Raw genomic sequence first — 24,381 nt, 5'->3', positions numbered from 1 at the left:
AAACACAACTGATTAGGATTGATAAACCTATCAAAACACAACTGATTAGGTCTGATAAACCTATCAAAACACAGCTGATTAGGACTGATAAACCTATTAAAACACAACTGATTAGGACTGATAAACCTATTAAAACACAGCTGATTAGGACTGATAAACCTATTAAAACACAACTGATTAGGACTGATAAACCTATTAAAACACAACTGATTAGAACTGATAAACCTATCAAAACACAGCTGATTAGGACTGATAAACCTATCAAAACACGGCTGATTAGGACTGATAAACCTATTAAAACACAACTGATTAGAACTGATAAACCTATCAAAACAGATGTGTAGGTTGTGAGTGTTCAGGGTTAAAGGTTATCTCAGTGACGTGTTCTACTTCGATAGTGACTTGCCTCGTCTCCGAGAATTTTGCATTATTCTGTACGTAAATCCAAGAACCTCCATTTTGTATGATATGTTACGTTGGTATGCATTTGTGAACGTCCATCACCGATTTCGCATGATAGGTAACAAATTACAATTCGTATTATATGTTTATGAATTTGCAAAATGTACCATGTGGTACGAATTTTCAAAAACAAACAATATAAAAAAATTGTCAATACGTATGATATGTCACTGATTCTAGATAGGTGGTTAGGTGGCTAATGTTAGCTAGCTGGCTAAAATTAGCTAGGTTAAGGTTAGGGTTAAGTGTAGGGTTAAGGTTAAGGTTAAGGTTAGGGTTATGGTTAGGGTTAAGTTTAGGGTTAAGTTTAGGGTTAAGGTTAGGGTTAAGTTTAGGGTTAAGGTTAGGGTTAAGTTTAGGGTTAAGGTTAGGGTTAAGTTTAGGGTTAAGGTTAGGGTTAAGTTTAGGGTTAAGGTTAGGGATAAGTTTAGGGTTAAGGTTAGGGTTAAGTTTAGGGTTAAGGTTAGGGTTAAGTTTAGGGTTAAGTTTAAAGGATTAAAGTTAGGGTTAAGTTTAGGGTTAAGGTTAGGGTTAAGTTTAGGGTTAAGTTTAAAGGATTAAAGTTAGGGTTAAGTTTAGGGTTAAGTTTAGGGTTAAGGTTAGGGTTAAGTTTAGGGTTAAGTTTAGGGTTAAGGTTAGGGTTAAGTTTAGGGTTAAGTTTAGGGTTAAGGTTAGGGTTAAGGTTAAGTTTAGGGTTAAGGTTAGGGTTCAAATCAAGTTTATTTTATTTTATATAGCCCTTCGTACATCAGCTAATATCTCGAAGTGCTGTACAGAAACCCAGCCTAAAACCCCAAACAGCAAGCAATGCAGGTGTAGAAGCACGGTGGCTAGGAAAAACTCCCTAGAAAGGTCAAAACCTAGGAAGAAACCTAGAGAGGAACCAGGCTATGAGGGGTGGCCAGTCCTCTTCTGGCTGTGCCGGGTGGAGATTATAACAGAACTATGCCAAGATGTTCAAAATATTCATAAGTGACAAGCATGGTCAAATAATAATCATGAATAATTTTCAGTTGGCTTTTCATAGCCGATCATTAACAGTTGAAAATAGCAGGTCTGGGACAGGTGGCGGTTCCATAACCGCAGGCAGAACAGTTGAAACTGGAATAGCAGCAAGGCCAGGTGGACTGGGGACAGCAAGGAGTCATCATGCCCGGTAGTCCTGACGTATGGTCCTAGGGCTCAGGTCCTCCGAGAGAGAGAAAGAAAGAGAGAATTAGAGAGAGCCAAGATTTTCAAAATGTTCATAAATGACAAGCATGGTCAAATAATAATCAGGAATAAATATCAGTTGGCTTTTCATAGCCGATCATTAAGAGTTGAAAACAGCAGGTCTGGGACAGGTATGGGTTCCATAACCGCAGGCAGAACAGCTGAAACTGGAATAGCAGCAAGGCCAGGCGGACTGGGGACAGCAACAGGGTTAAGTTTAAAGGATTAAAGTTAGGGTTAAGTTTAGGGTTAAGTTTAGGGTTAAATTTAAAGGATTAAAGTTAGGGTTAGTAGTTGCAAAGTAGCTGAAAAGTTGCTAATTAGCTAATATTCTAAAGTTGTCTGTGATGAGATACGAACTCGAATCCTTTGGGTTGCTAGACGTTAACGTTATCCACCTACCCATCCACACCGACCCATCCACACCGACCCATCCACCCCGACCCATCCACACCGACCCATCCACACCGACCCATCCACCCCGACCCATCCACACCTACCCATCCACACCGACCCATCCACACCGACCCATCCACCCCGACCCATCCACCCCGACCCATCCACCCCGACCCATCCACCCCGACCCATCCACCCCGACCCATCCACACCGACCCATCCACCCCGACCCATCCACACCGACCCATCCACCCCGACCCATCCACCCCGACCCATCCACCCCGACCCATCCACCCCGACCCATCCACACCTACCCATCCACCCCGACCCATCCACCCCGACCCATCCACCCCGACCCATCCACCCCGACCCATCCACCCTAATTTAGTTTTTGCCTTAAGTAACCAACTGTCTTGTGTAACCATACCAAATGTAACATATACTAATTTGTGTGTCTTGGATTTACGTTTACTATGTTACGTCTAGTCTATGAGATCAGGCTGTGTTTTCAGGTTGTGCGTGTTCAGGGTTTAAGGCTATCTCTCTGAAGTGGAGTACATCTACATCGATAGTGACTTGTTTTCCATTTCATGATTTGCCTGCATTATTATAAATAACTTAAAGTTTAAAAGCCTCAGGAACATTTCTTTTTAAATTTCTCAAAAGTAACATGGAACTATGTTAAGCTTGTCTAAAGAAAATCAAGATATTTCTTCCTTGGATTGTTGTTCAGTGTTTTTTGTGTGTTTTTTTTACAAACTTTAGTTGAAAATAATCACTTTATAAGGTAGCCTTTTGTTCATTCTTTCACCCACACACCTAGCTACAGTATAGTTCTTATTGTTCACTAGAGGCCTAGCTCATACCTAAATCAAGTTCCTTAGTGACTGGTTCCATTTGATTTAGAAGGCCGGGAGAACACAGTGCTTCAAGCAGTGTAGATATGCAGACACCACTGTGTTGTTGTTTATCTGGTGTAAATAACCACTGTCTTTGTTTTTCGTCCCAAACGGCAACCTACTCACTCTGTAGTCCACTACTCCCAGTCAAAATTAGAGCACTATATATAAGGAATAAGATGCCATTTGAGACGCATCCCTGGTTTCTACCGTCTGGTTATCATCATTGTTTGTAATTGTCTGAAAAGGGCCAGAAGTCTTTTTTCTTGACAATAGAAACCTCCAAAACTGTATGGAGTTGTAGGCCTAGTCTTCATTGGGAATCATTTATTTCATTGTCTCCACCAGTGGGCTTAGAGAAATTATTGTTCTGTGTATAAATAGCCATTGTGACTCCTGTTACAGGCGTTGGGCCGATAAATTCAGGCTTCTATTTACAATGGGTTTGTCCCAAATGGCACCCTATTCCCTACGCAGTGCACTACTTTTGACCAGGGTCCTATGAGCCCTGGTCAAAAGTAGGGCACTATATAGGGAATAGGGTGCTATTTTGGACAGAGGCAATAACTGTTTTAACCTAATTGCAAAATAGACTGTTATAATAACCATCTGAACGGAATAGCCTTTACTTCACTGTGAAAAGAAACACTTAAAATGTGTCACAATCAAAGGATCAACAACGTCTTGGCACCAGAAAGCGGTGCTTTCTCTAACAGCCAGCAGCGACCACAATATGGCAGCGCAGATAAATAATGAATGTTTATTGTGAAGCTGCTTTCAAATGACTATAATTTAAGTCTTTCATTTTAAATTTGACTGTCTCAACTTACTGCGCCAGCGTCAGGTAACGCATCATCAAAGTGATCCAGTCCGTTCCGTTCACAACCCATTCTATATCCCAGAATCCTTCAGCTGGATGTCTCAGACTTATATCTTCTTGATGAGCTGAAACTGAGTGTGTGTTCCAAATTACACCCTAATTTCTGCAGTATGTAGTACACTACTTTTGACCAGAGCCCTATCCAGAGACAGGCAATAGGATAGTCTTATTTGAAACAAATGATGGATGGAATGAATAATATACATATTTGTTCTCAACCTGAATCATATTTGTTATTAACGGTTCTCAACCTGAATCATATTTGTTATTAACGGTTATCAACCTGAATCATATTTGTTATTAACGGTTCTCAAACGGAATCATATTTGTTATTAACGGTTATCAACCTGAATCATATTTGTTATTAACGGTTCTCAACCTGAATCATTATTATTAAAGCTAATCTACAACCCTAAAAAAACAATACATCTACAAAGATGATTCACCAACTTGTTTGACATTAAGAAAAATGTGTTCCTCTTGAATTTATTAATACATTTTATATCCGTGCATATGAAGTATGACAACGCCCACTCTGCGTGTACATCCTCAATGGCCTCCTCCCTATTCCGTATATAGGGCACTACTTATGACCAGGGTTCTTTGGCCCAGGTAAATGGAGGGGTCTCATCGTCTGATACATGACAGTTTCGGACACCACGAGGTTAGAGGGGTTTTGTTAGACATTTTTTATTTATACATTTTGTGATCTTTTTTTTCTCAATAAATGAGATATTGTGAAATGAATTGCCTTTGATATAGCGAAAGTATCAATTCTAATTGATGGACAGTGGTGACCAGATTACGTTACTGCGTTACTATAATGGTCTCTAATGGTCTCTAATATTCATGCATAATAATTAATAAGGATGCATAATTACTGTAATTTATTGTTCAAAATAGATGTATATCTGATTACGGTGACCTCAGAAATAGTGTTATTACAAATGACTAATCTGCAAATGTCTTGTTACAGAAACTGTCTACAGCTCCATATCAAAACTCCCTTGAGAGATGTAAGTGAATTGGTATTTCAAAAACAATGGTAACACTGATCAAAATCCAATTGTTTTCTTTGTAGCTGATGAAGTTTGAATACATATTGAATAAACCGGGGGGCGTGAGACGAATGTCAAATTTTTCACAAAATAGAAATGGACAATTTAATCAAATGAAAGTGGTATTGAAGGCATCAATCTGGTCACAGAGAAGAGAACACTGACTGTGTTGGCTCGCCAGAGAACATGCCATAATTCATGTCCCTTATAAAAACCCATTTACTTGATGAATAAATAGCCTGCCACACTGTTTGGCACCCTTTTCTTTATTTTTTCTTCTTTTTTTACATTTACATAAATGTAATTTTTAGATGACATAGTCGATGCTCACCTTTTTACCCTGAGATAGGCCTCAGCTCCTTACGTAGTTATCGCCAAGACCCCGAGCTGAAGGGGCTCGGCTACTGGGACCAAAGGGGATTGGAGGGGCGTACGTGACTGCACACGTACTACATTTAGGTTAATTACTTGGCACTTATCTTCCTGGGGGAAAAAAGGGTTGAAATCAGAGTATTGAGATCTGAGATAGCCGCCTACTTAAAATACTATGGTTTATTATGGAGCCAATGAATATAAGTGTCTGTAGTGTAGAATGCTTCAATAACAATGGAGGGAGAAACAAATATAAATAATAGAAAAATAGAAACATAACAAGGAATAAATACACAATGAGTAATGATAACTTGGCTAAATACACGGGGTACCAGTACCGAGTCAATGATAACTTGGCTATATACACGGGGTACCAGTACCGAGTCAATGATAACTTGGCTAAATACACGGAGTACCAGTACCGAGTCAATGATAACTTGGCTATATACACGGGGTACCAGTACCGAGTCAATGATAACTTGGCTATATACACGGGGTACCAGTACCGAGTCAATGATAACTTGGCTAAATACACGGGGTACCAGTATCGAGTCAATGTGCAGGGGTGCGAGGTATGAGGTAGATATGTAGGGTAGGTATGAGGTAGGGATAAAGTGACTAGTCACCAGTATAGATAATATACAGTAACAGCAGTGTATGTGATGAGCATGTGCAGACATAGAACAACAGACATAGAACAACAGACATAAAATAACAGATATAGAATAACAGACATAGAATAACCAGACATAGAACATTCAAACACAGAACAAGAGATAATCAGCGTTAGCCAGACAACTGTACGGCAGCTAGGGACAAGTGTTAGGCAGGGATAAACTAGTGTTAGGCAGGAATAGACAAGTGTTATGCAGGAATAGACAAGTGTTATGCAGGAATAGACATGTGTTAGGCAGGGATAGACCAGTGTTAGGCAGGAATAGAAAAGTGTTATGCAGGAATAGACAAGTGTTAGGCAGGGATAGACCAGTGTTAGGCAGGAATAGACAAGTGTTAGGCAGGAATAGACCAGTGTTAGGCAGGAATAGACAAGTGTTAGGCAGGAATAGACAAGTGTTATGCAGGAATAGACAAGTGTTAGGCAGGAATAGACCAGTGTTAGGCAGGGATAGACCAGTGTTAGGCAGGAATAGACCAGTGTTAGGCAGGAATAGACCAGTGTTAGGCAGGAATAGACCAGTGTTAGGCAGGAATAGACAAGTGTTAGGCAGGGATAGACAAGTGTTAGGCAGGAATAGACCAGTGTTAGGCAGGAATAGACCAGTGTTAGGCAGGAATAGACAAGTGTTAGGCAGGGATAGACAAGTGTTAGGCAGGGATAGACAAGTGTTAGGCAGGAATAAACAAGTGTTAGGCAGGAATAGACAAGTGTTAGGCAGGAAAAGACCAGTGTTATGCAGGAATAGACAAGTGTTAGGCAGGAATAGACAAGTGTTAGGCAGGGATAGACCAGTGTTAGGCAGTAATAGACCAGTGTTATGCAGGAATAGACAAGTGTTAGGCAGGAATAGACAAGTGTTAGGCAGGAATAGACCAGTGTTAGGCAGGGATATACCAGTGTTAGGCAGGAATAGACCAGTGTTAGGCAGGAATAGACCAGTGTTAGGCAGGAATAGATCAGTGTTAGGCAGGAATAGACCAGTGTTAGGCAGGAATAGACCAGTGTTAGGCAGGAATAGACAAGTGTTAGGCAGGAATAGACAAGTGTTAGGCAGGAATAGACCAGTGTTAGGCAGGAATAGACCAGTGTTAGGCAGGAATAGACAGGTGTTAGGCAGGGATAGACCAGTGTTAGGCAGGGATAGACAAGTGTTAGGCAGGAATAGACAAGTGTTAGGCAGGAATAGACAAGTGTTAGGCAGGAATAGACGAGTGTTAGGCAGGAATAGACAAGTGTTAGGCAGGGATAGACAAGTGTTAGGCAGGGATAGACAAGTGTTAAGCAGGGATAGACAAGTGTTAGGCAGGAATAGACAAGTGTTAGACAGGAATAGACAAGTGTTAGGCCTTCGATAGACAAGTGTTAGGCAGGGATAGACGAGTGTTAGGTAGGAATAGACCAGTGTTAGTCAGGAATAGACTGACTCTCACAACAGAGGGTTCACTCCAGATTCAAGTCGAAATTCGAAGTTTGTGCAAGTCCCGAAGACGTCGGGAGATGCCGTCAAAACCAGGTCATAAAAGAACAGTTAAAAACAAGTTTCCCCCACTGAGATTGAACCCTAGAGTTGTTTCTGAGATTGAACCCTGGAGTTGTTTCTGAGATTGAACCCTAGAGTTTTTTCTGAGATTAAACCCTAGAGTTGTTTCTGAGATTAAACCCTAGAGTTGTTTCTGAGATTGAACCCTAGAGTTGTTTCTGAGATTAAACCCTAGAGTTGTTTCTGAGATTAAACCCTAGAGTCGTTTCTGAGATTAAACCCTAGAGTTGTTTCTGAGGTTAAACCCTAGAGTTGTTTCTGAGATTAAACCCTAGAGTTGTTTCTGAGATTAAACCCTGGAGTTGTTTCTGAGATTAAACCCTGGAGTTGTTTCTGAGATTGAACCCTAGAGTTGTTTCTGAGATTAAACCCTAGAGTTGTTTCTGAGATTAAACCCCAGAGTTGTTTCTGAGATTAAACCCTAGAGTTGTTTCTGAGATTGAAACCTAGAGTTGTTTCTGAGATTAAACCCGGGAGTTGTTTCTGAGATTAAACCCTAGAGTTGTTTCTGAGATTGAACCCTAGAGTTGTTTCTGAGATTAAACCCCAGAGTTGTTTCTGAGATTAAACCCCAGAGTTGTTTCTGAGATTGAACCCCAGAGTTGTTTCTGAGATTGAACGCTAGAGTTGTTTCTGAGATTAAACCCTGGAGTTGTTTCTGAGATTAAACCCTAGAGTTGTTTCTGAGATTGAACCCTAGAGTTGTTTCTGAGATTAAACCCTAGAGTTGTTTCTGAGATTAAACCCCAGAGTTGTTTCTGAGATTAAACCCTGGAGTTGTTTCTGAGATTAAACCCTAGAGTTGTTTCTGAGATTGAAACCTAGAGTTGTTTCTGAGATTAAACCCCAGAGTTGTTTCTGAGATTGAACCCTAGAGTTGTTTCTGAGATTAAACCCTGGAGTTGTTTCTGAGATTAAACCCTAGAGTTGTTTCTGAGATTAAACCCTAGAGTTGTTTCTGAGATTGAACCCTAGAGTTGTTTCTGAGATTAAACCCTGGAGTTGGTTCTGAGATTAAACACTGGAGTTGTTTCTGAGATTAAACCCTAGAGTTGTTTCTGAGATTAAACCCTGGAGTTGTTTCTGAGATTAAACCCTGGAGTTGTTTCTGAGATTAAACCCTGGAGTTGTTTCTGAGATTAAACCCTAGAGTTGTTTCTGAGATTAAACCCTGGAGTTGTTTCTGAGATTAAACCCTGGAGTTGTTTCTGAGATTAAACCCTGGAGTTGTTTCTGAGATTAAACCCCGGAGTTGTTTCTGAGATTAAACCCTGGAGTTGTTTCTGTTTTAACCAAACCTTAACCCTTTTTATCGCAGTCGGAAGTAATGCCGAAACTTAATCACAGAGTCTTTTCTGTGTGCCTAAAATTTAACACATTTGTCACAGAACATCGGGAGATTAAGTCAGTTTACTCGTCAAACATAAACGTTTGTCCAAGGACGTTGGGACCTGAAGTCAGACTGTGATATCTTGTTGCAGACACTGTGCTCTCATTGCGCTTCTCTGCAGTCTCTTGTTGGACATATCTGCCTGGCTGGGATTGGCTGTGGCCATGCAATGCATGCTGGGGCAAAATATGGCCTTGTACTACTATCCAAAGATAGCAATGATCCCAGAGTATAACATAATTGTTATTTTGAATCTCAGTCAAAACAAGAGAAATGCCAAAGTAATGGACTGAAAATACTTTTCACATTTCCACGAATCCCAAATGGCATCCTATTCCATATGAAGTGCACTACCTTTAACCAGGGCCCAGTTTTGGGACGCAGCCACTGACAACCCTGCTGTTTGGTTCAAAGCATTCATTGTCACGGTTCCTTATAGCTTAAAGCCGTACAGCCTTATAAGTATGTACCTACAGTATCTTACTTTACACATCCCTTCTCTGCATCAGGGCAGGAAGAAATCATACACTGTATTGGATCCAGTCAGCAGGTCTAAAGAAGACAGGCTCTGAAACACCAAGACACACACACCTTCAAACAGAGGAGACGTTGTCAGAGATATGTATTTTCCTTTTCCCCAGTTATATCTGTATTAACAAGACAAGCTGATATCTCTTTAGAGCACCCATCACTGCCGCATAGAGTCACACAGAGAAAAAGGTATTTAGACTGTAGCTACTCTTCTAGATAGAATAACACCCTCCCTTCAGACTCCTCATTGAAGTCAATCTGCCATTGTCTGAGGGGCTTTCATCTGTTGTAGCAGAGGAGGCTGGTGGGTGGGTGGAGATATAGGAGGACATGCTCATTGTAATGGCTGGAATAAACGTAATGGTATCAAACACATGGTTTCCATGTATTTCATGCGTTTGATACCTTTTCATCCATTCCAGCCATTACAATGAGCATGTCCTCCTATATCTCCACCCACCCACCAGCCTCCTCTGTGTTCTTATGATTATCTCTGAGGCATTAAAGTGTAAAAAAAAAAAAAGCGATTTAAAGTGATTATGAGGGAAGATGTGAGATGTGGGCTGATGCAGGAAGGGTTGTGAGATGGCAGACTGATGCAGGAAGGGTTGTGAGATGGCAGACTGATGCAGGAAGGGTTGTGAGATGGCAGACTGATACAGGAAGGGTTGTGAGATGGCAGACTGATGCAGGAAGGGTTGTGAGATGGCAGACTGATGCAGGAAGGGTTGTGAGATGGCAGACTGATGCAGGAAGGGTTGTGAGATGGCAGGCTGTTGCGTCAGGCGGGTTGCGAACAGGTAATGCTTAACGTATTAAGAAAGATCTATTAATTTCCTCTTCAGTTGGATAATGAGTGTAATTAGACACCTGTCAAGGAGACGTAATAGGAGGGTTGTGTTGGCAGGTGATGAGGGGTAAAGAGAGGTCAGCAGAATGTTGGAACGGTGACGTTCCGTTAGAATAGTCCATGATGATAGAGCAAGAAGGACTGTGTTCCCATCCTCTACCCTTCTCCAGAAGTGTACGCTCATTCACTCCCCTCTCGTGCATTTAAAAGCATTGGATTGTCTGTTACTGTCAATACAAGCTAGTTGTCACACAGTCTGTTACTGTCAATACAACGCTAGTTGTCACACAGCCTGTTACTGTCAATACAAGCTAGTTGTCACACAGTCTGTTACTGTCAATACAACGCTAGTTGTCACACAGCCTGTTACTGTCAATACAAGCTAGTTGTCACACAGTCTGTTACTGTCAATACAAGCTAGTTGTCACACAGTCTGTTACTGTCAATACAAGCTAGTTGTCACACAGTCTGTTACTGTCAATACAAGCTAGTTGTCACACAGTCTGTTACTGTCAATACAAGCTAGTTGTCACACAGTCTGTTACTGTCAATACAAGCTAGTTGTCACACAGTCTGTTACTGTCAATACAAGCTAGTTGTCACACAGTCTGTTACTGTCATTACAAGCTAGTTGTCACACAGTCTGTTACTGTCAATACAAGCTAGTTGTCACACAGCCTGTTACTGTCAATACAAGCTAGTTGTCACACAGTCTGTTACTGTCAATACAAGCTAGTTGTCACACAGCCTGTTACTGTCAATACAAGCTAGTTGTCACACAGTCTGTTACTGTCAATACAAGCTAGTTGTCACACAGTCTGTTACTGTCAATACAAGCTAGTTGTCACACAGCCTGTTACTGTCAATACAAGCTAGTTGTCACACAGCCTGTTACTGTCAATACAAGCTAGTTGTCACACAGTCAACGCTATCAAAAGTAAGGGCCAGGTGCCTCATTTATAAAACATTCATACCACATATTTGAATGTAATTGTTACGATGAAATCCACAGCAAGATTGTCATTTATAAATCCTGAACCTGACGTGAAAATATGTGATTTACCTGGATTTTGATACGTGCTTGATTTGAACATGATTAGATAGCAGGATTTTCTCAGTTAATTGTCCTCCTCTTGGTTCTTGTAGCGTATTTTTACCAATCCAGTGCTGCTGTCCAATGCTGTATTCTGTCTCTCTGTGGTAATGAGTGGCTAAAAGACAGAAAGAATGAGAAAGAGCGAGAGAGAGAGAGAGAGGGGAGGAGATGGTCTCGGGAGATAAAGAAATAAGAAACTCCTCTTGGTGAATGGTGATGTTGCTGTTGTTGTGGTGCCTTGCCCTAGCAAGAGAGACTAATGATTCAAAAACCCCTTTGTCACAAAGAAAGGAGAAAGTCTCTCCCGACCAATAGACAGACCGAACACAATGCAAACATGAGTTTCTGGGCCTAATGAGGCCATACAGGCATTCTCAGAACACAGCTTAGAACTGGAATGTTCTTAGAACACAGCTTAGAACTGGAATGTTCTTAGGACACAGCTTAGAACTGAAATGTTCTTAGGACACAGCTTAGAACTGGAATATTCTTAGGACACAGCTTAGAACTGGAATGTTCTTAGGACACAGCTTAGAACTGGAATGTTCTTAGGACACAACTTAGAATTGAAATGTTCTTAGGACAGCTTAGAACTGGAATGTTCTTAGGACACAGCTTAGAACTGGAATATTCACAGAACACAGCTAAGAACTGAAATGTTCTTAGGACACAGCTTAGAACTGAAATGTTCTTAGGACACAGCGTAGAACTGGAATGTTCTCAGAACACAGCTAAGAACTGAAATGTTCTTAGGACACAGCTTAGAACTGGAATGTTCTCAGAACACAGCTAAGAACTGAAATGTTCTTAGGACACAGCTTAGAACTGGAATGTTCTTAGGACATAGTTTAGAACTAGAATGTTCTTAGGACACAGCTTAGAACTGGAATGTTCTTAGGACACAGTTTAGAACTAGAATGTTCTTAGGACACAGCTTAGAACTGGAATGTTCTTAGGACACAGCTTAGAACTGGAATGTTCTTAGGACACAGCTTAGAACTGGAATGTTCTTAGGACACAGCTTAGAACTAGAATGTTCCTAGAAAACACTTTAGAACTGGAATGTTCTTATAACACAGCTTAGAACTGGAGAGTTCTATTGATCTGCCACAACATCATGCTTCCCTATGATCCTCCTCCACATCACTATCTGGGGAGGAGACATACTTTAACAACAGCAGCTCCTCCACAGCTTTGTGGCCAGAGCAAAGCCCTGTCCAAGACCTGAGAGAGTCGGTCCCAAATCACACCCTATTCCATATATAGTGTACTACTTCTGACCAGATCCCTATGGGCCCTAAATATAGAATAGGGTGTGATTTGGGACGCAGTACTAGTATCAGGAAGGTATAGTGAAAGGTAGAATCCAGTTGGAGGGAGAAAGATATGAGTTGCATTTCTTCCATTTGGTATAACTGCAATAAAATGGTATTATACAGGAATATAATCTCAATTACTCTCGGAAGAGCGATTATAAATATGCTCTTTTTTTCTCACAATAATATGGTATAAGCTAGCACTAGAGGTGAGCAATGCCTTGAATGCTAAATATACATTTATGCAATTTAAGGCTTGGAGCCTAGATACAGTCAGTTCACACTTATCTAATAGACATGTCACTGTGGGTACTCTATTATCTACTGCAGAAGGGCACTCTTTCACTACATTACATGTTTTACTGAATGGACTCTGGCATACCTTTTCTTTTAACATTAGTATCAGAGTATCAGTGTATCTCTACTGTCTGGGCCTTTCATTCAGAACCCACTCACACCGCAACCTGTTCCACATTCCTCCGCGTTGTCACCACACGATTCATGACTGTTACTTTGTGGAGGTCACCGTTTTAACACTGTGTGGAGATAACGAGTTTACCAAGGAACAAAAAACCTTTATTAGGTCCAGAGTTTTATACTACAACCAAGTCTTTTATTAGGTCCGGAGTTTACTGCAGAAGGGCTGCAGTAGATAATAGCAGCAACGTAGTAGAGTACGCACAATAAAATATCTCTTAGATAACTGACTGTATCTAGGCTCCAAGCCTTAAATTGCCTAAATGTATATTTAGCATTCAAGGCATTGCTCACCTCTAGTGCTAGCTTATACCATATTGTTGTGAGAAAAAAAGAACATATTTATAATCGCTCTTCCGAGAGTAATTGAGATTATATTCCTGTATAATACCATTTTATTGCAGTTATACCAAATGGAAGAAATGCAACTCATATCTTTCTCCCTCCAACTGGATTCTACCTTTCACTATACCTTCCTGATACTAGTACTGCGTCCCAAATCACACCCTATTCTATATTTAGGGCCCATATGGATCTGGTCAGAAGTAGTACACTATATATGGAATAGGGTGTGATTTGGGACCGACTCTCTCAGGTCTTGGACAGGGCTTTGCTCTGGCCACAAAGCTGTGGAGGAGCTGCTGTTGTTAAAGTATGTCTCCTCCCCAGATAGTGATGTGGAGGAGGATCATAGGGAAGCATGATGTTGTGGCAGATCAATAGAACTCTCCAGTTCTAAGCTGTGTTCTAAGCACATTCCAGTTCTAAAGTGTTTTCTAGGAACATTCTAGTTCTAAACTGTGTCCTAAGAACATTCCAGTTCTAAGCTATGTTCTAAGAACATTCCAGTTCTAAGCTATGTTCTGTGAATATTCCAGTTCTAAGTTATGTTCTAAGAACATTCCAGTTCTAAGGTGTGTTCTAAGAACATTCCAGTTCTAAGCTGTGTTCTAAGAACATTCCAGTTCTAAGGTGTGTTCTAAGAGCACTCCAGTTCTAAGCTGTGTCCTAAGAACATTCCAGTTCTAAGCTGTGTTCTAAGAACATTCCAGTTCTAAAGTGTTTTCTAGGAACATTCTAGTTCTAAACTGTGTCCTAAGAACATTCCAGTTCTAAGCTATGTTCTAAGAACATTCCAGTTCTAAGCTATGTTCTGTGAATATTCCAGTTCTAAGTTATGTTCTAAGAACATTCCAGTTCTAAGGTGTGTTCTAAGAACATTCCAGTTCTAAGCTGTGTTCTAAGAACATTCCAGTTCTAAGGTGTGTTCTAAAGCACTCCAGTTCTAAGCTGTGTCCTAAGAACATTCCAGTTCTAAGCTGTGTTCTAAGAACATTCCAGTTCTAAAGTGTTTTCTAGGAACATTCTAGTTCTAAACTGTGTTCTAAGAACATTCCAGTTCTAAGCTGTGTCCTAAGAACATTCCAGTTCTAAACTGTGTTCTAAGAACATTCCAGTTCTAAGCTGTGTCCTAAGAACATTCCAGTTCTAAGGTGTGTTCTAAGAGCACTCCAGTTCTAAACTGTGTTCTAAGAACATTCCAGTTCTAAACTGTGTCCTAAGAACATTCCAGTTCTAAACTGTGTTCTAAGAACATTCCAGTTCTAAACCGTGTTCTAAGAACATTCCAGTTCTAAGCTGTGTTCTAAGAACATTCCAGTTATAAACTGTGTTCTAAGAACATTCCAGTTCTAAACTGTGTCCTAAGAACATTCCAGTTCTAAGCTGTGTTCTAAGAACATTCCAGTTCTAAGTTGTGTTCTAAGAACATTCCAGTTCTAAGTTGTGTCCTAAGAACATTCCAGTTCTAAGCTGTGTTCTAAAAACGTTCCAGTTCTAAGCTGTGTTCTAAAAACGTTCTAAGAACGTTCCAGTTCTAAGCTGTGTTCTAAGAACATTCCAGTTCTAAGCTGTGTTCTAAGAACATTCCAGTTCTAAGCTGTGTTCTAAGAACGTTCCAGTTCTAAGCTGTGTTCTGAGAACATTCCAGTTCTAACCTGTGTCCAAAGAACGTTCCAGTTCTAAACTGTGTTCTAAGAACGTTCCAGTTCTAAGCTGTGTTCTAAGAACATTCCAGTTCTAAGCTGTGTTCTAAAAACGTTTCAGTTCTAAGCTGTGTTCTAAAAACGTTCCAGTTCTAAGCTGTGTTCTAAAAACGTTCCAGTTCTAAGCTGTGTTCTAAAAACGTTCCAGTTCTAAGCTGTGTTCTAAAAACGTTCCAGTTCTAAGCTGTGTTCTAAAAACGTTCCAGTTCTAAGCTGTGTTCTAAAAACGTTCCAGTTCTAAGCTGTGTTCTAAAAACGTTCCAGTTCTAAACTGTGTTCTAAAAACGTTCCAGTTCTAAGCTGTGTCCTAAGAACATTCCAGTTCTAAACTGTGTTCTAAGAACGTTCCAGTTCTAAACTGTGTTCTAAAAACGTTCCAGTTCTAAACTGTGTCCTAAGAACATTCCAGTTCTAAACTGTGTTCTAAGAACGTTCCAGTTCTAAGCTGTGTTCTAAGAACATTCCAGTTCTAAGCTGTGTTCTAAAAACGTTCCAGTTCTAAGCTGTGTTCTAAAAACGTTCCAGTTCTAAGCTGTGTTCTAAAAACGTTCCAGTTCTAAGCTGTGTTCTAAAAACGTTCCAGTTCTAAGCTGTGTTCTAAAAACGTTCCAGTTCTAAGCTGTGTTCTAAAAACGTTCCAGTTCTAAGCTGTGTTCTAAAAACGTTCCAGTTCTAAGCTGTGTTCTAAAAATGTTCCAGTTCTAAACTGTGTCCTAAGAACATTACAGTTCTAAACTGTGTCCTAAGAACATTACAGTTCTAAACTGTGTCCTAAGAACATTCCAGTTCTAAACTGTGTCCTAAGAACATTCCAGTTGTAAACTGTGTCCTAAGAACATTCCAGTTCTAAACTGTGTCCTAAGAACATTCCAGTTCTAAGCTGTGTCCTAAGAACATTCCAGTTCTAAACTGTGTCCTAAGAACATTCCAGTTCTAAACTGTGTTCTACGAACATTCCAGTTCTAAACTGTGTCCTAAGAACATTCCAGTTCTAAACTGTGTTCTAAGAACATTCCAGTTCTAAGCTGTGTTCTAAGAACATTCCAGTTCTAAACTGTGTCCTAAGAACATTCCAGTTCTAAACTGTGTCCTAAGAACATTCCAGTTCTAAGCTGTGTTCTAAGAACATTCCAGTTCTAAACTGTGTTCTAAGAACATTCCAGTTCTAAACCGTGTTCTAAGAACATTCCAGTTCTAAACTGTGTTCTAAGAACATTTCAGTTCTAAACTGTGTCCTAAGAACATTCCAGTTCTAAGCTGTGTTCTAAGAACATTCCAGTTCTAAACTGTGTTCTAAGAACATTCCAGTTCTAAACTGTGTTCTAAGAACATTCCAGTTCTAAACTGTGTCCTAAGAACATTCCAGTTCTAAGCTGTGTTCTAAGAACATTCCAGTTCTAAACTGTGTTCTAAGAACATTCCAGTTCTAAACTGTGTCCTAAGAACATTCCAGTTCTAAGCTGTGTTCTAAGAACATTCCAGTTCTAAGCTGTGTTCTAAGAACATTCCAGTTCTAAGTTGTGTCCTAAGAACATTCCAGTTCTAAGCTGTGTTCTAAGAACGTTCCAGTTCTAAGCTGTGTTCTAAGAACATTCCAGTTCTAAGCTGTGTTCTAAGAACATTCCAGTTCTAAGCTGTGTTCTAAGAACGTTCCAGTTCTAAGCTGTGTTCTGAGAACATTCCAGTTCTAAGCTGTGTCCAAAGAACGTTCCAGTTCTAAACTGTGTTCTAAGAACGTTCCAGTTCTAAGCTGTGTTCTAAGAACATTCCAGTTCTAAGCTGTGTTCTAAAAACGTTCCAGTTCTAAGCTGTGTTCTAAAAACGTTCCAGTTCTAAGCTGTGTTCTAAAAACGTTCCAGTTCTAAGCTGTGTTCTAAAAACGTTCCAGTTCTAAGCTGTGTTCTAAAAACGTTCCAGTTCTAAGCTGTGTTCTAAAAACGTTCCAGTTCTAAACTGTGTCCTAAGAACATTCCAGTTCTAAACTGTGTTCTAAGAACGTTCCAGTTCTAAGCTGTGTTCTAAGAACATTCCAGTTCTAAGCTGTGTTCTAAAAACGTTCCAGTTCTAAGCTGTGTTCTAAAAACGTTCCAGTTCTAAGCTGTGTTCTAAAAACATTCCAGTTCTAAGCTGTGTTCTAAAAACGTTCCAGTTCTAAGCTGTGTTCTAAAAACGTTCCAGTTCTAAGCTGTGTTCTAAACACGTTCCAGTTCTAAGCTGTGTTCTAAAAACGTTCCAGTTCTAAACTGTGTCCTAAGAACATTCCAGTTCTAAACTGTGTCCTAAGAACATTCCAGTTCTAAACTGTGTCCTAAGAACATTCCAGTTCTAAGCTGTGTCCTAAGAACATTCCAGTTCTAAACTGTGTCCTAAGAACATTCCAGTTCTAAACTGTGTTCTACGAACATTCCAGTTCTAAACTGTGTCCTAAGAACATTCCAGTTCTAAACTGTGTTCTAAGAACATTCCAGTTCTAAGCTGTGTTCTAAGAACATTCCAGTTCTAAACTGTGTCCTAAGAACATTCCAGTTCTAAACTGTGTCCTAAGAACATTCCAGTTCTAAGCTGTGTTCTAAGAACATTCCAGTTCTAAACTGTGTCCTAAGAACATTCCAGTTCTAAGCTGTGTTCTAAGAACATTCCAGTTCTAAACTGTGTTCTAAGAACATTCCAGTTCTAAACTGTGTCCTAAGAACATTCCAGTTCTAAGCTGTGTTCTAAGAACATTCCAGTTCTAAGCTGTGTTCTAAGAACATTCCAGTTCTAAGTTGTGTCCTAAGAACATTCCAGTTCTAAGCTGTGTTCTAAGAACGTTCCAGTTCTAAGCTGTGTTCTAAGAACATTCCAGTTCTAAGCTGTGTTCTAAGAACATTCCAGTTCTAAGCTGTGTTCTAAGAACGTTCCAGTTCTAAGCTGTGTTCTGAGAACATTCCAGTTCTAAGCTGTGTCCAAAGAACGTTCCAGTTCTAAACTGTGTTCTAAGAACGTTCCAGTTCTAAGCTGTGTTCTAAGAACATTCCAGTTCTAAGCTGTGTTCTAAAAACGTTCCAGTTCTAAGCTGTGTTCTAAAAACGTTCCAGTTCTAAGCTGTGTTCTAAAAACGTTCCAGTTCTAAGCTGTGTTCTAAAAACGTTCCAGTTCTAAGCTGTGTTCTAAAAACGTTCCAGTTCTAAGCTGTGTTCTAAAAACGTTCCAGTTCTAAACTGTGTCCTAAGAACATTCCAGTTCTAAACTGTGTTCTAAGAACGTTCCAGTTCTAAGCTGTGTTCTAAGAACATTCCAGTTCTAAGCTGTGTTCTAAAAACGTTCCAGTTCTAAGCTGTGTTCTAAAAACGTTCCAGTTCTAAGCTGTGTTCTAAAAACGTTCCAGTTCTAAGCTGTGTTCTAAAAACGTTCCAGTTCTAAGCTGTGTTCTAAAAACGTTCCAGTTCTAAGCTGTGTTCTAAACACGTTCCAGTTCTAAGCTGTGTTCTAAAAACGTTCCAGTTCTAAGCTGTGTTCTAAAAACGTTCCTGTTCTAAGCTGTGTTCTAAAAACGTTCCAGTTCTAAACTGTGTCCTAAGAACATTCCAGTTCTAAACTGTGTCCTAAGAACATTCCAGTTCTAAACTGTGTCCTAAGAACATTCCAGTTCTAAGCTGTGTCCTAAGAACATTCCAGTTCTAAACTGTGTCCTAAGAACATTCCAGTTCTAAACTGTGTTCTACGAACATTCCAGTTCTAAACTGTGTCCTAAGAACATTCCAGTTCTAAACTGTGTTCTAAGAACATTCCAGTTCTAAGCTGTGTTCTAAGAACATTCCAGTTCTAAACTGTGTCCTAAGAACATTCCAGTTCTAAACTGTGTCCTAAGAACATTCCAGTTCTAAACTGTGTTCTAAGAACATTCCAGTTCTAAACTGTGTTCTAAGAACATTCCAGTTCTAAGCTGTGTTCTAAGAACATTCCAGTTCTAAACTGTGTCCTAAGAACATTCCAGTTCTAAACTGTGTCCTAAGAACATTCCAGTTCTAAGCTGTGTTCTAAGAACATTCCAGTTCTAAACTGTGTCCTAAGAACATTCCAGTTCTAAACTGTGTTCTAAGAACATTCCAGTTCTAAACTGTGTCCTAAGAACATTCCAGTTGTATCATTTTAGCAAAAACATAAAAATGCTACAAAACATGAATGAAAAGGGGCTGGTTTTACTTTTTGGACAATGTGTGTGTTGCCCTTCTTATTTTCAATTAATACAACGTTTTACATTTTTGTAAAGGGATTATCAGTGTATGCCTGAAATTCACCCTTCAATGTACAATGCTGTGCACAATGGCAGCATCTTTATGTAGGATGCTGTACATTACAGAATCATTAGACTATGACAAAGGTCAGGGACGAAGGTCGTATTTATGTTGGGTGCTGTACATTACAGAATCAAATCAATCCAGTTCAAGAAATAGAGTTATGAAAATATTACTCAATGAACTATATGAAAAAATAAAAGGTAACACAATAAATTACATAACAATAATGAGGCCATATTTTTATTTTATTTAACTCGGCAAGTCAGTTAAGAACAAATTCTTATTTACAATGACGGCCTACCAAAAGGCAAAAGTGTAACGTTCTTCGTCGGGCGAAAGAGAGGAGGACCAAGATGCAGCGTGGTGAGTATTCATTTTAATCAGAATATTAAACAACAAACAAAACAATAAACCGACAAACGAACGAAAACGTAACTGTCCCGTATAGTGAACACAAACACACAGAAACAGGAACAATCACCCACAACCCACAAAGACAAAACAGGCTACCTAAATATGGCTCCCAATCAGAGACAACGACTAACACCTGCCTCTGATTGAGAACCATATCAGGCCGAACACATAGAAACAGACAAACTAGACAAACAACATAGAATGCACACTCATATCACACCCTGACCAAACAAAACATAGAAACATACAACGCAAACTATGGTCAGGGCGTGACAAAAAGGCCTCCTGCAGGGACGGGGCCTGGGATTTAAAACTAATAAAAAATAAATACAATATAAATATAGGACAAAACACACATCACAACAAGAGAGACACAACACTACATAAAGACAGACCTAAGACAACAACATAACAACACAGCATGGTAGCAACACGGGGTACCAGTACCGAGTCAATGTGTGGGGGTTAGTCGAGGTAGTTTGTACATGTAGGTAGGGGTAAAGTGACTATGAATAGATAAGAAACAGCGAGGGGTCAATGTAAATAGTCCGGGTAGCCATTTGATGTATTGTTCAGCAGTCTTATGGCTTGGGGGGGTAGAAGCTGTTAAGGATCCTTTTGGACCTTGACCAGGCGCTCCGGTACCTCTTGCCGTGCGGTAGCAGAGAGAACAGTCTACAGTCTATGGTATTGTCGTTCCCTCTTCACGACTGTCTTGGTGTGTTTGGACCATGAGAGTTTGTTGGTGATGTGGACACCAAGGACCTTGAAACTCTTGACACGCTCCACTACAGCACCGTCGATGTTAATTGGCGCCTGTTCGCCCAGAGATGTAGGATACTGTACAGTACAGAATCATTAGACTATGACAAACGTCAGAGACGAAGCGACTCTTTATGTAGTTTATTCCATTAACTGCAGTTACTGTCAGCTGGAGTAATGCGTTTGAATGGTGGGTCATTTATAAAATACCCTGATGCCTACAGTCATTGAACTATGATTGGATGTCATAGTTAAATGTATGTTTTTTTATTTTTATTACTATATACAGTAAAATGAATAGATGCAAATCGCTCAGATCTGTATTTATAGTCATACAGGGTGGGGGAAAAGGAGAAAATGCCAGTGTGCATGAAAATGTATAAAATATGTAAATTACAAATGAGTCTTGACGACAGTTTGACTGGATGAAAATATTGAGGACGGGATTTGCCAGCGACCTCACAATACGATATTATCACAATACTTAAGTGCCAATACGATATTGTCACGATACTTAAGTGACAATACGATATTATCACGATACTTAAGTGACAATACGCTGTTGTCACGATACTTAGGTGACACTACGATATTGTCACGATACTTAAGTGACAATACGATATTATCCCGATGCTTACGTGACAATGCGATATTATCACGATACTTAAGTGCCAAATCGATATTATCACGATACTTAAGTGACAATACGATATTATCACGATACTTAAGTGACAACACGATGTTGTCACGATACTTAGGTGCCAATAAAATAAGTATTGCAATTACTTAGTTGCCAATACAGTAGGTATTGCGATACTTAGGTGCCATTACGATGTCTATCACGATACTTGGGTGCCAATATGATATATATTGCGATACGTAGGTGCCAATACGATATTATCACGGTACTTAGGTGCCAACGCGATAGGTATTGCGATTCGATCTGTACACTGTATTGCGATTTGATACTGTGATTTTGTTGCGATTTCATGTTCCAAACACATTGATCGCTCTATGTCTGCTGCATTGGGACAAGCATGAGAACATGAGTTTTGATCACTCAGGGAAATAAAAGTGCTGAAAACATGTTGGCTCACCATTTAAAATTAAGATCGAAGCCAAGCTATAGGAAGAGAATACTGAAGATCGAAGCCAAGCTTTAGGAAGAGAATACTGAAGATCGAAGCCAAGCTTTAGGAAGAGAATACGGAAGATCGAAGCCAAGCTTTAGGAAGAGAATACTGAAGATCGAAGCCAAGCTTTAGGAAGAGAATACTGAAGATCGAAGCAAAGCTATAGGAAGAGAATACTGAAGATCGGGGCCAAGCTTTAGGAAGAGAATACTGAAGATCGAAGCCAAGCTTTAGGAAGAGAATACTGAAGATCGAAGCCAAGCTTTAGGAAGAGAATACTGAAGATCGAAGCCAAGCTTTAGGAAGAGACTAGTGAAGCTCGAAGCCAAGCTATAGGAAGAGAATACTGAAGATCGAAGCCAAGCTTTAGGAAGAGACTAGTGAAGATCGAAGCCAAGCTATAGGAAGAGAAATACTGAAGATCGAAGCCAAGCTATAGGAAGAGAAATACTGACGTTTTGGTACAGGTAGAGACAATTAGCCCTAGCTAACATTAAACCAAGAGCTCACGGTTTGACCAATTTGACTTCAGAATCTGATATTTATCGAAAGTTTTTCCAAACATCAAATTTCTAAATTGCTAAGTGTTGGACTCCCTGGGTTGTTCCTCCTGCTGGGGATCCTCCTTTATGCGACTGTCTAGCACTGGGATTAAACAAACAAGCCTCGGAGCTATATTTAGATGTATATTAGATATATTTAAAACTACAGTCAGGCACTGGGCTTGAACAAGCAACCCTTGGAGCCAGTGCTTGCAGCTTGCGTCCATTCGCCATCCTTATCCACAACGTCCAATAGCAGCGGGTTTTAAAGGCATCTCCCTACACTTCAAAGTGAATCTTGAGTTGAACGTTAACTACTCCCGAGGGCACCCGAGTGGCGCAGCGGTCTAAGGCACTGCATCGCAGTGCTAGTGGCGTCACTACAGACCCTGGTTTGATTCCAGGCTCTATCATAACCTGCCGTGATTGGGAGTCCCATAGGGCGGTGCACAATTGGCCCAGCGTCGTCCGGGTTAGGGTTTGGCCGGGGTAGGCCGTCATTGTAAATAAGAATTAGTTTTTAACTGGCTTGCCTAGGTAAATAAAGGTAATTGTAAACTGTAACTGTAACTGTAACTAATAATAATTTAAGGCCTAGTGGTATAACACTCTGCTATGGCTGTGTAAAACATGGCACGGGCAGAATGACAAGGCAAAAGATTGGCTTGTCATGCTGACTGACGCTTCCCATTTCTATGCATAGTTCACTGTAAACGACCACCTGAAAACCCCTGCGTGTGTCTCAAACGGCACCCCATTCCCATATGTAGTGCACTACTTTAGACCAGGGCCGATAGGCTTCTGATCAAAAGTAGCGCACCGTATATGGAATAGGGTGCCATTTGGGACACGGACCCAGTCTCCCCTTTTCTACACAGCACGGCAGTAGATGAAGACAGAATGCAAACTATGGACCTGTCGAGACCCAGACCAGTTAAATCGAGCTCCCGCACTAGTTTGGAAATGACACACATTTGGTTTTTTTTGCTTTCCCTCTCCCTCCATTTTCCGCTCTCCTCCTCACGTAAATTGGCATAACATTGCATAGAAAGAAACAAGAGCTGAATTCGCAAGTAACTGTAAAGCCCATTATAAACAATAGCATAGTATTTCCTTGGTACAGCACACAAAATGTTCCTCCCCGACATGTTATGATTACAAAACAGAACAAAGGCAATTGCTGCAGAAATAACACAGAGAAGATAATAAAACAAAACTTGAATGTGGAATAAACATTGCTTTTGTAGTTCACTTCTGCATTTGTGATATGTGGTTGTCTCACCTAGCTATCTTAAGATAAATGTACTAACTGCATGTCGTTCTGGATCAGAGCATCTGTTTAAATGACTCAAATGTGACTGCAAAATGTAAAAGCAAGTTGTTTTTCATGCTGTTTGGTTGGTGTCAAAGTGTTTCCCGGTATTGCTTTGCTAAGTGGACTAGGCCTAATGATTGTGTCAACGGTCCAAATTGCACCATATTCCATTAGGGCCCCGTTAATTAGTAGTGCACTAACTAGGGAATAGAGTGTAATTTGGGAAGCATTCATGTCTAGATGACTTGCACCTCGGCAGCACTAAGCCTCTATCAGGTCAGTCGTCAGAAGGGCAACACTGCCCTCTCTGGTAGTTACGTCACATATACCTGCTGCTCATCCATGAAACATCGACTAAATCTGACTCAATAAACCTGCTGCTACGCTAACCTTCTGACTCAATCTGACTCAATATACCTGCTGCTACGCTAACCTTCTGACTCAATCTGATTCAATAAACCTGCTGCTACGCTAACCTTCTGACTCAATCTGACTCAATAAACCTGCTGCTACGCTAACCTTCTGACTCAATCTGACTCAATAAACCTGCTGCTACGCTAACCTTCTGACTCAATCTGATTCAATAAACCTGCTGCTACGCTAACCTTCTGACTCAATCTGATTCAATATACCTGCTGCTACGCTAACCTTCTCACTCAATCTGACTCAATATACCTGCTGCTACGCTAACCTTCTGACTCAATCTGACTCAATAAACCTGCTGCTACGCTA

General features: G+C 40.2%; 1 protein-coding gene across 1 annotated transcript; it reads left to right on the top strand.

Annotated features, from left to right (window-relative positions):
* The first annotated feature begins 2,021 nt into the window (after positions 1 to 2,021).
* LOC139548528 (uncharacterized) lies at positions 2,022 to 2,453 on the top strand. The gene has a single exon (XM_071358217.1). It carries the CDS (start codon positions 2,022 to 2,024, stop codon positions 2,451 to 2,453), a length of 432 nt encoding a protein of 143 aa, XP_071214318.1.
* The last annotated feature ends 21,928 nt before the right edge of the window (positions 2,454 to 24,381 follow it).

This window comes from Salvelinus alpinus, chromosome 21 (genome assembly GCF_045679555.1).
Source record: "Salvelinus alpinus chromosome 21, SLU_Salpinus.1, whole genome shotgun sequence".
NCBI lineage: Eukaryota > Metazoa > Chordata > Actinopteri > Salmoniformes > Salmonidae > Salvelinus > Salvelinus alpinus.
This window is presented reverse-complemented; position numbering and strand designations above follow the sequence as displayed.